A 14,250-nucleotide genomic window follows, 5' to 3' on the forward strand; every position below is an offset into this window, starting at 1 on the left:
GTGGCACATGTGTAGCTCTCTCTGTTTATTCAGGTGGCAGTTCAGATTCTTCTCTAAAGCAGCTTCCATGCTACAAAAGGTAGCTGCATGCAGCCCTGTTCATGCAGGTATTTTTACTTGGGGGCTGCATTCCTACGAATGGCAGTGATGGGGGTTGTGGGTTGGGTAGACAGCAACTGTTCAATGTTTTGCTGTCCAGGTAAAGCTGAACAGCTCAATTGTCGTGGGGCTGCTCTGAGCACAGGGATCCTGACTTTGTTTTCCAGCTGTCACAGGGAAAACAGACAAAAGACTTATCAAGAAAGTTGGGTTTCTGATGAACCTTTTCGTTTCAGACCTGGTGAGTAACCAGAGTGCAGAGGGTCTCCTGGAGGACTGTGATCTGTTTGGACCAGCACGGGATGATGTGTTGGCTATGGCTGTCAAGATGGCAAATGTCCTCGATGAGCCGGGCCAGGACCTGGAGGCTGACTTCCCTAAGAGTAAGAGCTGGGTGACACAGGTGTGCAGGGCTGCTGAGGGTCCTTCCACTGCCCTCAGCTGCGTGCACTTACCTCCCTGTGCCCTCTGACTGACCTGGTGTGAGAGCCCTGTGGTGACTGCTTGCCTCAGGGGTGGGGAGACCACCACTTCTGAAGGAGTGCTTGTTTGTCCAGACTAATTGCTAGCAGCAAGCAACAGAATTGAGCTGCCTGTGCAAGGCTGTCCACAGTACTGGCCTGGCACCAGGGAATGAGGAATGTTCCTCAGGTTTAAAAAATAAACAAACAAAAAACTGTCAGAGAGGAAAATGGGGGGTTCTAGTTATTCTGAGAAATTTTAGCATTGTCTGCCAGAGCCATATTTTCTTTGTTGGGCTGTGGCTAAAAGTTCATGCCAGGCAGTGGTAGAGGATGTGAAGTGTTCCCTCTTCATTTTGCTGTAAAAATCAGGCCAGCACAGGGGGCAGGATGAGAAGTTTCAGCTAAGCCCTTCTGCCTGTGTTTCCTTTCAGACCCTCTGGACATCAACCCCAGTGTGGATTTCCTCTTTGACTGTGGGCTGGTGGGCCCAGATGATGTGTCCACAGAGCAAGATCTGCCTCGAGCTGTCCGGAAGGTGAGTTCTCTGTGGCAGTTCTCTACTGCCTGCTTAAAGCCCTTTGGGTTTGGAGTGGGAGCTGCCACCTAGGATGTAGGTGGTGAAGTGTACCGGAGTCTTTGGTGTGCTGGGGAGGTTGTGCCCCCTCCTTTCAGGGCATGGTTGGCCTGCAGGCCACTCCTTGAATGAAAATACTTGCTCGTCACTTCAGAGGAGCTTTGAATGCTACAAGTCATGTGACAGCTGGTCTCTTTCCTGCCTGTGACTCTCCTAACTAATGAGCTTTGTTGGCTTTGCTGCCAGCAGAACGGTGCCTGCTGCCATGGCACACTGCAGGGAGCTGACAGTCAGCAGGTGTGCGGGGTGGCCAGGACTCCTGCACCTGTCCCAGGTAGGTGCCCAGTCTCACAGAACACCTCTCTGCAGGGGCAGAAGCGCCTGGTGCTCTCTGAAAGCTGTTCCCGGGACTCGATGAGCAGCCAGCCCAGCTGTACAGTGCTCAACTACTCGTACGGTGTGAACGCCTGGAAGTCCTGGGTACAAGCCAAGTATGCAGGGGGAGAAACCAGCAAGGGAGAGGAGCTACGCTTTGGCCGTAAGTGCCTTGTCTGGATGCAGTGGAGTGCCAGAAACCTCCCAGAAGCTGGACCTTGTGGTGTTGAGATGTTTCTGACCTTGTAGGCTGTTGTCTGAGGCTGCTGTGCTTGTCTCTGCAGCCAAGCCCATGAGGATCAAGGAAGACATCTTAGCCTGCTCAGCAGCTGAGCTCAACTACGGCCTGGCCCAGTTTGTCAAGGAGATAACCCGGCCCAATGGGGAGCGCTATGAACCAGACAGCATCTATTACCTCTGCCTTGGCATCCAGCAGGTGAGGGAGGCCTTGCTGCCCTCGAGTCCTCTACAGCCAGACTAGGGGGTCAGATCTGGTGAGAGGAGCTTGTACCCTTCATTCTGTCTTCTGGGGACCCAGAGAGGCTGGCTGGACTCTCCTTTAGTGCCTCAGCGCTGGACAGCATCCCACCTGGTTTAGTCTTTGTTCCCAAGCTCAGACAGCAGGGTGGAATCTATTCCCCAGCCTTGGTACCCTTCTTGCACATCTCTGAGGAGGCCTGGGGGATGTCCCCAAACTCAGGCCTTTCTTCAGCACCAAGTCTGCTTTGTCATGCCCCGGGGTTTTCTTTGCAGCTCTCAGAAGTGTCTGCCCGGCAGCTCAGGTGGTGCAAGGAGGGGTGCTCTGCATATGTGCCCTGGGCTCTCTGGGGAGGGTTTGCATTCCAGGTGCTGCTGTGTTTCTCTTGACTGTGTGTTCTGTCCTTTCTAGTACCTGCTCGAGAACAATCGTATGGTGAATATATTTACAGACCTTTACTACCTGACCTTCGTGCAGGAGCTGAACAAATCCCTGAGTGGCTGGCAACCCACAATCTTACCAAATAGTACGTGTCTTCAGAGTACCTTCAGCCCCCATGTATCCAGTTTGTGCTTGTAGCCTTGCATCCTCTGGCCTGATTGTGCTTCCCCAGCTTCAACCTTGGCATAGGCAGCACAGGCCTGCTGTGTGTTGAGGTCATACTGACCCAAACCAACTGCAGAGCCAGTGTGGTTTACGCTTCGGCAGCTTCTGCTGCCCACAGTCAGGGTAGCTGGGAGCAGAGCCCGTGTGCTTTGTATCCTGGGACAATCTGAATCTTGACAACACTTCACAATGATGTCTCCACCCTTCAGCAAGGAGGATGCCAAGCCAGGAGGCACACTGGTGCATGTGCTTGTGTTCCCAGCACATGGATGAGCCCTGCACATGGTACTAGGCCTTGGCCAAGGTTGCTGTGCTGCTGCCTTGTGAATAGGCTTACTGAGAGCTCTGTGGAGGCTTTTCATGATGATCTGGGCTGCCTCTCCTGCTGTGTCTTGTCAGTAGTTATTTCATAGATCCAGCCTCATCTCAGCAGATTGGCTGTCCCAGGCAGAGCCACTTGACTCCAGATCTGTGTATCTAGGCAGGAGCTGGCCAGATCTCTCCTGCCTGCTGCTTTTCCCTAATCTCTCACTGCGTGTGGTGTAGCCCTGACCTGGAGTTCACTTTTTGGCCATCTGTAGTGATGAACAGTTAGGATTGATTTGGGTTCTCACCTGTGGTTTGGCTGTGATCTGGGGAGGCTTATGCCTGGGCAGAGCTGTAGCTCTGCTCATGGCTCAGGAGAAATAACCTTGTGGAAAAAGAAATGCTGTGAAGCATCAGTCTTTTGCAGTGAGCTTGCAGAGGCAGGGTGAGGGGATTGCCACAAAGCCACTGCTGATGTGACCTGGTTCTCTCTCTGTGTGTTGCAGACACAGTTTTCTCCCGTGTTGAGGAGGAGCACCTCTGGGAGTGCAAACAGCTGGGTGTTTACTCACCCTTTGTGCTTCTCAACACCCTCATGTTCTTCAACACGAAGTTCTTCGGGCTGCAGACAGCAGAGGAGCACATGCAGCTCTCCTTCACCAACGTGGTGCGCCAGTCCCGCAAGTGCACCACAGCCCGTGGCATGACAAAGGTGGTGAGCATCCGCTACTACGCTCCTGCCAAGCAGAAGAAGAGCCGAGGTGGGTCTGGGGGAACATCTCTGTTCCTCCCCCTGCATTCCCCATCTTGATCCAGCCATGATCCAGCTCTCTCCCTCTCTGCAGATGGCGGCTCTGGAAAACGGAAGCGTGAGGAGGAGGTACCGATGCTGGAGCAGCGGGAGAACAGGATGAATCCCCTCCGATGCCCAGTCAAGTTTTATGAGTTTTATCTCTCCAAATGGTGAGGCTTTCTCTGGAGAAGAGGCATGTGCCATTTTGGGGCCACTTCTTAGTTTTGATGGAACCCTGTGGAGTGACTGCTGCTCTCCAGACATTTGTACAGAGCATGCAGTCTTGTCCAGGCTCTGTGCTGCTTCACTAGACCAAGTTGGAGAGAATGCTTCTCTCTGGCCTCTTCCACTTCCTGCCGTTCTCCAGACTGGCAGGAATGTGCAGTAAGAGTCCAGTGCTTGGGTGATTAGGGGTTTTGGCCTTGAACAAGGAGTGTAGGCTGAGTTTGTGTCCTTATCCTACTGAACGATGAGAGACTGTGAACACCCTTTGCTAAACACATCAGGCCAGGCTGTCTGAGCCCCTGAAGCTGGTATCCCAGGTCTGACCCTCCTGTCTCTCCACAGTCCCGAGAGCCTGCGGAACCGCAGCGACGTGTTCTACCTGCAGCCCGAGCGGTCGTGCATCGCCGAGTCCCCGCTCTGGTACTCGGTGATCCCCATGGACCGGAGCATGCTGGAGAGCATGCTGAACCGCATCCTGGCCGTCAGGGAGATCTACGAGGAGCACAGTCGGCTCAGCAGCCTGGAGGACGACATGGACTAAGGCAGAGGTGCTGCTGGACTGGCTGCACTCCAGCCCTGGACACCTCATCTTGCTGCTTCCCATTGCAGGGCAGGGGCATGCAGCATAGGAGGGATGGTGCTGCAGCAGTGCTGTCCCTGCATCATTACCAGACTTGGACCTCCCATCCTGCTCGTTACAGGCATCCCCTATGTACGTGGCCCCCACACTCGGCTCTGTCTCCAGTTTTGGCTGCTGGGTGAGCCATCTTCCCCAGGGTCCATTCCCATGCACAGGAGTGGCAGAGTCCCTGGTGCAGCTCCCCTTGCCCAGCCCTGTCCCTCCCCTACCCCCAGCCCTGCCACTGCCCCTCTCTCCCCATGCCCGAGGGCAGGAATTGCACAAAACACATTGCCCCATTGGACCAGTGGCCCCCAAAGCTTTTACTTCCCTTTTCCTTTAGCATTCCCTCACAAGGCTGGAGGTATCAAGGCAGGAGCAGTAGCTCTGCTGCTGGGGCAGGATTGTCTTTTCAAGCCAGTGGACATGGGCCACAGACAGCCTGAGAACTGTTGGGTCAGGGGGAGAACTTTTGTCCCAGGGTGGGAGAGATTTGGGTTGGTTGCAGAGAGTGGATGGAGCTCACACTGGAAGTCGTGGACAGAGATCTGGCCTTGCCACATGGATACCTCCCTTGCGTGCAGCCAGGATGCCTCCCTCTCCTTGATCAGTGTTTTCTGCTGAAAACTGATGGAGATGGGCCTGTACTAGTGCTGCCCCTCTCTCCCCACTGTTCCCTGTCTTGGTGTAAGGACCCTCCCCTGTGCAAGGTGCCATCAGTGGAAACCTCTGCTCCAGCCAGAGGCCCAGGCATTTGCTGGCAGAAGAAGGCAGCCCTGCCTGGCCTCCCCCTCCCTCCCACAGCCATAGGCTGCCACCACCCTGCCCAGGGCAAGTCTGGCTCCAGCTGTGCCACTCTGTGCTGCCTCCTGCCCTTTCTCGTGTTCTGGTCAGTTTTCTTGAGCTGTACATGGGTCTCCTGTTGAGCCTGTATATATTGTTCTGGGCCCTGGCCTGGGGCCATCTGTTCTCTGTGTCCATGTGGAGAGTGAGCTGCTCACCAGTCTTGTTGTAGTGATGCCAGGGCAGTAGGACTAACCCTGTGTCTCTGGAAACCATTCATTTCAAATAAAGATGTGGAAAACTTTGGCAGCCCCTTGGTTTTCCCCCTGGGCAGGGTGAGCATTGTAGGGGAACAGGGCCAGTGTCCCTGTGCTGCTGTGCACCTCCCTCCTGTCCATCCCAGCCTGTGCTCCCTGCACTTCCTACCTTGCCTGTGCCCTGCTGTCCTGCCAGCTCTGGCATGTGGTGATGGCCTCTGCCCCAGTGCCCACTGGTGCCAGCATGGCATGCCCTGCCTGTCCCTGCCCTGCCCTCGGCCCACAGTGCTGCAGCCCCACCCAACCCAGCAGTGGCCCTGCCCTGGCCACGCAGTGTGTCCGTAGGATGGAGCAGTTGGAGAGCAATGCCACAGTGCCTGTGAGCAGAGCAGGAGTCAAGTGAGGTGCAGTACATGTTTATTTTCTCCCCCTTGCAAGCTCTACGCTCAGCCCTGCTGCTCCCAGGAGTGCCAGGAGCAGCTGAGCAGTGTCCCCAGGCTGTTCCCAGCTCTCATGCTGGCATGGGGTCCATGCCTTGGGCCTGGCAGAGACTGGAGACACAATCACCGCTGTGACCACCCATGCACTGCCCATCCCTGCCCATCCCAGCAGGCCACATTTACACTGCCAGGTCTGCCGTTCGCACGTCGCCGTGGGACCCACCAGCCACCCCTAGCCATGCACCTGCCTTCTTCAGCGGTGCCAGGCCATGGGGGGGTCTGCCAGCAGCCAGGGGGCTGCCACCCCTGGGCAGAGTGGCATAGGTGCTGCCAGGCCCTACAGGCCCACCAGGAGCAGTTAGGATGCGGGACTTGGGGCCTGGCCCCCGACGGCACTTGGTGAGACCCAGGTGGTAGATCTCCACCAGGTTGAGCAGCAGGGACACGCAGGCCACCCCCAGCATGAAGAGGATGAAGATGGTCTTCTCAGTGGGCCGGGAGATGTAGCAATTGACCGTGTTGGGGCAGGGCCAGCGGCTGCAGGTGTAGAGGGGCTTCAGCTGGAACCCATACAAGGCGTATTGGCCCACAATGAAGCCCACTTCCAGGAGAGCCTTGAAGACGATGTTGCAAATGTACGTCCTCAGGATGGCCCCCCGCATGCACACCCGTGCCCTCGTGTTCCCTGCAGGGAGCTGGGGCTGCCTGGGGCGCTGCCGCCTGGCCCCGCTGCCAGCCCGGGCTGCCATTTGCTGCTGCGCCTTCTCCTCCAGATGCACCAGGTGCAGGATGTGCCCCAGATACACGAGGCTGGGTGTGGAGACAAAGATGATCTGCAGGACCCAGAAGCGGAGGTGGGAGATGGGGAAGGTGCTGTCATAGCAGGCATTTTGGCAGCCGGGCTGCTGCGTGTCACAGGAGAAGCCAGACAGCTCGTCACCCCAGACCCGCTCCGCGGCTGCCCCCAGCACCAGGATGCGGAAGACGAAGAGGACGGTGAGCCACACCTTCCCCACCACCGTGGAGTGCTCCTGAGCATTCTCCAGCAGCCGGCCCAGCAGGCTCCAGTCCCCCATGGCACGTGCTGCGGTGCCCTGCAAGACAGCCACCCTCCAGACACAGCCGCCCCACAACCCGCCAAAATGCCACCCCACTCCCTGGTCATGCACGTGTGCACAGACCCAACCCAAGGCTATCCCTGGAGTGTCCCCATCCTGCGTCCCATGGGACCCCGTAACCTGTCACAAGGAGAGCAGGGGGAGCAAAGGCCTCCAGCAGAGAGCTGGGAGCACCACAGGGAACAACCGCGGTGGCGGCATGGGGACCTCTCACCGTAGCCGGTGCGTGGGGGACAGCCCAGTGCTCCAAAGCCGTCCGCTCCTGTCACTGGGGTGATGGGGAATGCTGCGAGGCCCCTTCCCAGCTGGTCCCCAGCTCCTCCGTGGGGCGCGGACAGGTCTGCCTGCTCTGTCTGTCCAGTCACCCAACGGCAGGCAATGGGTTATTGGGGCATGAGGCAGCTGCGTGCCCCATTGGCTTTCATTGTGACTGGCACATCAAACAGCCACTGGGGAAACTTTTTCCCTCTATTTTTGGTCTGGACACTTTTCTAATTATATTCGGGGCTGCAGGGGCTGGTGCTGGGGGAGCGCAAGCCCTTGGACACTGATCAATGCCACCCAGGGGTCACTGGCCGCTGCTGGCTGTCAGGGCAACACAGCCACAGCCCCAGCTCAGCCCTGGCACTGCAGCCCCCACAGCCCGTTGTGGCACCCACCGGGGCTTGAGTGCAGGGATGGACACCCCAAACTGGCACGCCAGCTCCTGGCATATCCCAGCCAGAGCAGAAAGGAGGGAGGCAGCACCTGAGAATGGAGATTTAATGGCCTAAGATGCCCTCCTGGCCATCTAGAACAGCCAGACTCGCGCCTGAGGGATGCTATCCTTGGGACATGGACAGTAACAGGCCCACGGGGCAGCTGTGGGGCCGGGGCCCCTGCCCCTAGCAGGCAGAGCAGCGGTCACCCTTCTCCTGCAGCCCAGAGTTACGGCGCAGCATGTCCTTGAGGGAACCGTCCTGCTCTGTCAGCAGCTGGTTGATCTCGTTCTGCTTGTACTCAGAGGAATGCTTGTGCCCATAGAAGGAGCCCTTCGCCGACGAGGGGTTGGAATGGTGCTGGCTTCGGCGGGCACAGGCCCGGACCACCAGGTAGACCAGCTCTGCCATGTTGAGGATGATGCAGATACTGGAGGTGACCAGCATGAAGACAGTGAAGATGGTCTTCTCAGTGGGCCGGGAGATGAAGCAGTCGACAGTGTTAGGGCAGGGGTAAGCCTCGCACTTTACCAGCCGCATCATCTGGTAGCCTGGGTAGAGCATGTAGAAGATGTACATGAAAACGGCCTCGAAGAGCAGCCTGAACACCACGCTGCAGACGTATGTCCACCACAGCGAACCCGCTATGCGCATCTTGTGCTTCTTGACTTCTTCCATGTGTTTGGCATCCGCATGCCCTGTCAGCACCAGCAGCTTCTTCTCCTGGTGCTGCTGGTAGGCCACGTGCATGGCCACGAGAAGGGCTGGTGTGGTGACGAGGATGAGCTGCAGGGCCCACAGACGGATGTGGGAGATGGGGAAGAAGTGGTCATAGCAGACGCTGTTGCAGCCAGGCTGCTGGGTGTTGCAGGTGAAGGCAGATTTCTCATCCCCCCAGACGCTCTCGGCTGCCACCACTAACACCATTATCCGGAAGATGAAGATGACGGAGAGCCAGATGCGCCCGATGGCAGTGGAGTGGCGGTTCACCCCGCTCAGCACCGTGTACAGGCCCGCCCAATTCATCGTTTCTCACGTCTGCAGGAGAGAGCAGCGAGGGATGGTGTTAGGAGCAGGAAGGACCCCTGGATGAAAGCCAGCAGGTCCTGGCTCCAGTGGTAGCAGCCCCAGGAGGAACCTGGGAGCAAGTGGGTGGCAGCCCTGGTGGGTGGAGAGCAGGATCGACAGACAGAAGGATGGATAGACAGGAGGATGGCAGCATGGCTCCTGCTCCTGACACAGCTCCAGGTAGCATTTTGGCCAGAGCAGGCAGGAAACTGGCTGCCCCAGCGGCACCAGATTCTCCAGTCCTTCCACACTGGCACAAGGATCCTAACCCACAGCTGCCACAGAGAAGGGGGGTGAAGCTCCCACACCTTTGCAGGGATCCCAGTACCCAGTGCTGAGCTCTTTGGCTAGGAATGGTTCCAAGGAGCTTCATGGGCTCCCACTGCACCAGCACCTCCCTTTGTCCTCCCATTATCTGCAGGAGCATGGCCAGGGAGCCCTGAGCTGGGGGGATTCCCCCATGGCCCGGCACTGCCACCCTCCCCCAGCCATCCTTGCCCAGGTAACACAGGGCGACCCCACCCCCAAGTACAGACCCCTGCCCCGCCAGAGCCACTGCTCACTGGCACTGAGCAGTCCCGGGAGCTGCTTCCCACCCCTGCATGAGTCTGGGCGGCTGGGACCAGCCACCCCCCAGTGTGGAGGATCCTGGCGACGCGTACCTGCCGATGAGGAAGGGTCCTCGCAAGCTGCCCCCAGTGGCCCCTCTAAGGTCTCATGCCTCCCGCAGGAGAGCTCTGCTCTGCCTGCCCTCGTCTCTCTCTGCCACTGCCCTGCACTGGAAGTCATATGCTGCTTTATAAACTATTTACATACAATGGGGCCTTTATCGGCCCCTGAACAACACGCTTTAGCATTCAGATCTAACGCCCTGACTTCCGCCCACCCTGGCCAAACAAAGTGCCTGTGTGCTGCATTCCCGCTGCTCGGCCCTGCACCCACTCCCACCTCCCCGCCGCGCCCCGCACCGACCACGGACACGGCCCCCCCCCCGCCAGCCGCGGCCCTGCCCGGCGGGACCCACGCCACAGACATCGCCGGGCCGGACAGGCCACCCAGCGTGTCTGCCGGTCCCTGCCCCAGGAAGCATGGCCCTGCCCAGCTGCGTGTCCATCCGGCATGGACAGCACAGGGCACTGGAGCAGGGCTCTGGTACTGAGCTGCCGTGGGGCTGGGTGGCACTGGGTACCGCTGCTGTGAGCCCTGCCATCTCCTCAAGGCTCTGGTGCCAGCAGCAGCGACCGCGAGGGCTTTGGAGCTGCCCCGCGTGTGCCGTCGGGGACGCGGGAGAAAGGCCAGCGGAGTGACGCCGGCTGTGCGCTGCGCTGGGGCTGCGCTCCTCCCCCGAGAGGGACTCACTGCCGCTGCCCCGCTGCTCGGCCACGCTGGCTGGGACAACAGTCCCTGTGCTCGCACAGCCCCCGTGCCCCTCAGGGCTGGTGTCCCAGCCACACCGTCACACTGTGCCCCATCCCCGCAGGGATGGCGCCATGTCCCCTGGGTTTTGTCCCCAGCCTCAGGTGGGGAGCAGCATACCGAGTAAACCCTCCCAGCTGGGTGCCTGTAGGCCGGCAGGGCAGTCAATGCCATCCCAAATGCCATCTCCTCCCCTTAGCCCAAGGTGCGAGCAAGCGGTGGCGGCCAAAGACGGACCAGCAAAAGCTGTGAGGACGCCGCTTGTGCCCTCACTGCCCCTCTCCCCGCTCCCGCCACGGGGGCCAGCATTGCCGCCTCTCCTCTCCCAGCCCTGCTGTGGCCCCCACTCTGGCGCCCCTGGTGCTCCCCAGCTGGGGGACACGCGGCCACCCCCGCAACGGTGCTGTGCCCGCCAGCTTCTCACCTCAACACCAGGACAATCAATGCTCTTTGGGATTGCCGCAATCAGTCTGCACCGCACCACCCTGGACTTTATACTGCCCTGAAAGCACGTCACCCACCCCCTCCCAAACAGCCTTGCTCCTTCCACGACTCGCCAAGTAAACACCGCAGGTGTGTCCAGCCTGGCTCCCACCCACCCGCATCCCCCACCGCGGCTGAGCATCCCCCGGGGCCAGCCCCGGGGCTACTGCAGCACCGGGGCAGGGCCAGCCCCCCAGGATAGTCCCCGGGGAGATTTCTGGTCCCCGTGGCCCCACTCCCCTGCTGTGAGCATCCTCCCCGCCGCATTCCTTGCGAGCCAGGCACGTGCACCGTGGTGGAGCCCCGCTCTCCACCTGGGGGATGGTTCTGAGTGCCCCCATCTCCCGGAGCACCTTGATCTGGTGCTTCAGGCTGCCGGCTGGTTCCTGGGGAGCCACCAATACCCAGATTTAATGTGTAAGAGTGCAGCCGCGAAAAGGCAAACAGCCTGTCAACGATTAACTCGGCTGGCCCGCTTCAAGGTCCCGCCGCCCAGCACCCCGTGCGGGACATGGCGACCCTGCCGCTCATCCTGGGCCCCTGGGCCGGGCTGCAGGAGCCTGCGCGCCGTCCCTTGCACGAGGGTGACAATGGTGCCGGTGTCTCCCGCATGGGGACGGCAGGGTGGCACTGTGGGGCGGCTGGGGGCCGCTAGGGGTGCCCCCGCAGCGGGGCGGGGGTCGGTGGGCAGTGAGATACCGGCGGTGGCCGGTGGTGCAGGGCTGGCTGGGGCCATCGGGGCCACAATCTCAGTCTCTGATAAACCGCCACACCTGAGTCAGCAGCACCGGCGCGGAGCGGCAGCGGCGGCACCGCCCAGGTCCCGCACCCTGGACGGGTTCTGGGGGTCAGCAGAGGGCATACCGGGGCAGCAAGGGGCTAGTGGGGCCAGGCTGGCGCGATCAGGCTGGGTGGGGATCACCGGGGGGGCCATCAAGAGGAGGGCAGACTGGTGAGCCCTGGGGCGAGCTGAGCTAGGTGGGACGAAGCACAATGGGAGGTTTGCGCGGGGAGAGGGGTCCTTGGGAGCCAGTCTGGGGGTCTTACTGGAGGGCCCTGGGAGCCAGGCGGGAGGTCACTGGGGATTACTGGGAGCCAGGACAGGGGTGACTGGGGAGCGCTGGGAGCCAGGACAGGGGGGGCTGGGGAGCGCTGGGAGCCAGGATAGGAGGGGCTGGGGAGCGCTGGGAGCCAGGACAGGGGGGGCTGGGGAGCAGTGGTAGCCAGGATAGGGGTGACTGGGGAGTGCTGGGAGCCAGGATAGGGGGGGCTGGGGAGCGCTGGGAGCCAGGATAGGGGTGGCTGGGGAGCGCTGGGAGCCAGGATAGGGGTGGCTGGGGAGCGCTGGGAACCAGGATAGGGGGGGGCTGGGGAGCGCTGGGAGCCAGGATAGGGGTGGCTGGGGGGCGCTGGGAGCCAGGACGGGGGTGGCTGGGGGGGGGGAGCCAGGCGAGGGGTCGCCGGGGGCTCGGGCCGGGCGGCGGGGGTGGTCGCCGGCCGTGGCACCAGGTGGCGCTGCGGGGCCGGGCCGGGGACGCGGGGCTGCACCTGCCCGCGGCAGCACCGGCGGGGCTCAGCGTGGGAATCCATCTAAAATGTAGTAAAAATGGAGAAAAAAACAACAGGAAAGAGGAGGAGGAACCCGGGGCGTTGCTGTCCAGCACGGTGCCCGCCCGCTGTCCTTGCAGGGAGTTGGCTGGGAGGAGCAGAGGTCCCGGGGTGGGCGGGAGCGCGGGCAGCCCCCTCGCTGTTGGCAGCAGGTTAAACTGCAAGAGCCGTCGGTGAAGGACAGGCTGTACTAAACAGTGGCCGGCGCTGCCTCCAGTACTCAGAAAACTGCCCCGCCCGCGACCACGTGGGCCAGAAATGGGCTCCTTGATAATGACGCTAATTGTGAAGTTAATTGGTGTCTGAAGTTGCAGCGGAAGAGTTCAAAGACGTGGGCACGTCTAACGCAGATAAGCTGATGAGATGGGCAGGGCTGAGTCAGCTTGCGGATGGTGGGACTGAGGTGACGCAGCTGCTAGCATTCTGCTAGGGTCAGAGAACTTTCAGCCCAGCAGTCTGTATGGGTACGATGGACGAAATCAAGTTTGAACAATCACTGAAACATCTCCACTGTCAGGAGGACTGCGGAGGAGGCTTCCAGAGTCTCCTTTCCCTGGCCATTCTGCTCCAGGCAGGGCTGGCCCTGTGAATGGCTCAGCCTCGTCACTGGATGGCCACTGCAGTGCAGGGGCCGCTGGGTTCCAGGCTTGGACTGGCAGCAGGACAGGCATCCCTGGATCCAGGCTGCTGTTCTCAGAGAGACAAAACCCTCTGGTCTGAGTCAACTGCCAGGAAGGTCACTGGCAGTGGGTGAGCACAGAAATCCTTTGTGCTGCTTCAGCACAGGGCAGAGGGGGTTGCAGCCTAAGGCTTAACAGCTTGTTCTGCCTGCCTGTGAGTCTGCTCTCCTGTGTCCTGGGTGCATCAGAGGTGTGGGGAACGGGACCAGGGCACTATCCCAGTGATGCTTTTGTGAAGAGCAGCATCCCTGCTCTCCTGCTGGCTGTGAATCCTGAAGCAGCCAGAGGCCAGCCACAGGTCACTCACTCTCTCCCATGCCAGGGACACCTTTGCAGTTGAGTTCCCTTATGGTTCTCCTTGCCAACAGCCCTAAACATGTCCCCTGAAGCAGAGGATGTCCCACAGCTGTCATGCAGACGTAAACTGTTCATACCCTCTGGGATACAGTGTCCCTTGAGCTTTGCCAGGTCTCCAAAGGAAAACTGTTGATGGTCAAGGACACCCTGGACAGATGGCAGCCTCAGGAGTTTTGCAAAGGCAGTAGATAATAGCAGTGGGTTGTCTGTCACCAGCTTGCCTTGGGGTCCTAGCTGGGTTGGCCATGCTGGCAATGTGGCAGCATGAAGCTGGGGCTGTGCAAGGATGAGGAGAGGGGACAGAAGGGCAGGGCAATCCCCTAATCTGGGGCAGAAAGGCATCACCCCTTCAAGAGGGCACTAGGCATCCTGTGGGATGCCACAATGGGCAGCACCAGGGCTTTTAGGGGAGTCCACCACAGGGTCTGCAGCACGGTGCTGGACAGGGTGACATGTGCCCGTGGCCTTGGAGCTGCAAAGGTCCCCCGTAGGGAGAAGGGCAGAGCCCCACACTCAGCCTCCTGCACAGCCTGTCCCCCTGCCTGCCCCGGCTCCCCTGGCTCGGCCCTCGGCCCTGGCTCCAGTGTCTGCATGCTGCCTGGAGGCAATTCAGCCCCCCCACTCCGTTCCTGGTTTCCATGGCAACTCCAGTTGAAATTACATTAAAAAGAAATGAAACCAGCAGCTTTTCTCTTTGGCAAATAGGGGGAGGGGAGCTCAGCTGGGAAAAGCTGGGGAAGGGGTTTGAAGTTCGGAGGGAGGGGGCTGTGGGACAGATGCATTCCCACATGGGGTCCCAGGGC

General features: G+C 60.0%; 3 protein-coding genes across 12 annotated transcripts in view; 1 reads left to right on the forward strand and 2 right to left on the reverse strand.

Annotated features, from left to right (window-relative positions):
- ZMYM3 (zinc finger MYM-type containing 3) overlaps positions 1-5,840 on the forward strand; it is a 32,784-nt gene extending 26,944 nt beyond the window's left edge. For all 4 annotated transcript variants that reach the window (XM_038164712.1, XM_038164711.1, XM_038164714.1 and 1 more), the window contains 8 exons: positions 336-482; positions 995-1,098; positions 1,507-1,675; positions 1,797-1,948; positions 2,402-2,516; positions 3,409-3,663; positions 3,748-3,865; positions 4,263-5,840. In XM_038164712.1, the coding sequence (XP_038020640.1) occupies positions 336-482; positions 995-1,098; positions 1,507-1,675; positions 1,797-1,948; positions 2,402-2,516; positions 3,409-3,663; positions 3,748-3,865; positions 4,263-4,461 (1,259 nt within the window). In that variant the 3' untranslated portion in view covers positions 4,462-5,840. The remainder of the gene's footprint in view (positions 1-335; positions 483-994; positions 1,099-1,506; positions 1,676-1,796; positions 1,949-2,401; positions 2,517-3,408; positions 3,664-3,747; positions 3,866-4,262) is intronic.
- A 139-nt stretch (positions 5,841-5,979) lies between these two features.
- LOC119712898 (gap junction alpha-3 protein-like) lies at positions 5,980-7,739 on the reverse strand. The gene has a single exon (XM_038164723.1). It carries the CDS (start codon positions 7,093-7,095, stop codon positions 6,199-6,201), a length of 897 nt encoding a protein of 298 aa, XP_038020651.1. The 5' UTR covers positions 7,096-7,739; the 3' UTR covers positions 5,980-6,198.
- Positions 7,740-7,885: 146 nt separating this feature from the next.
- Positions 7,886-11,217, reverse strand: GJB1 (gap junction protein beta 1). 7 transcript variants are annotated; one of them, XM_038164726.1, is made up of 3 exons: positions 11,117-11,208; positions 9,566-9,681; positions 7,886-8,873 (listed from the first exon to the last, which is right to left on the reverse strand). In XM_038164726.1, exon 3 carries the CDS (start codon positions 8,859-8,861, stop codon positions 8,022-8,024), a length of 840 nt encoding a protein of 279 aa, XP_038020654.1. In that variant the 5' UTR covers positions 8,862-8,873; positions 9,566-9,681; positions 11,117-11,208; the 3' UTR covers positions 7,886-8,021. The 7 variants fall into 7 exon arrangements, with proteins under 7 accessions (XP_038020654.1, XP_038020655.1, XP_038020653.1 ...); XM_038164727.1 differs by having other exon boundaries at positions 11,156-11,174; XM_038164725.1 differs by lacking the exon at positions 11,117-11,208 and adding an exon at positions 10,744-10,818.
- Between the last annotated feature and the right edge of the window lie 3,033 nt (positions 11,218-14,250).

This window comes from Motacilla alba, chromosome 4A (assembly GCF_015832195.1).
Source record: "Motacilla alba alba isolate MOTALB_02 chromosome 4A, Motacilla_alba_V1.0_pri, whole genome shotgun sequence".
Classification (NCBI taxonomy): Eukaryota; Metazoa; Chordata; class Aves; order Passeriformes; family Motacillidae; genus Motacilla; species Motacilla alba.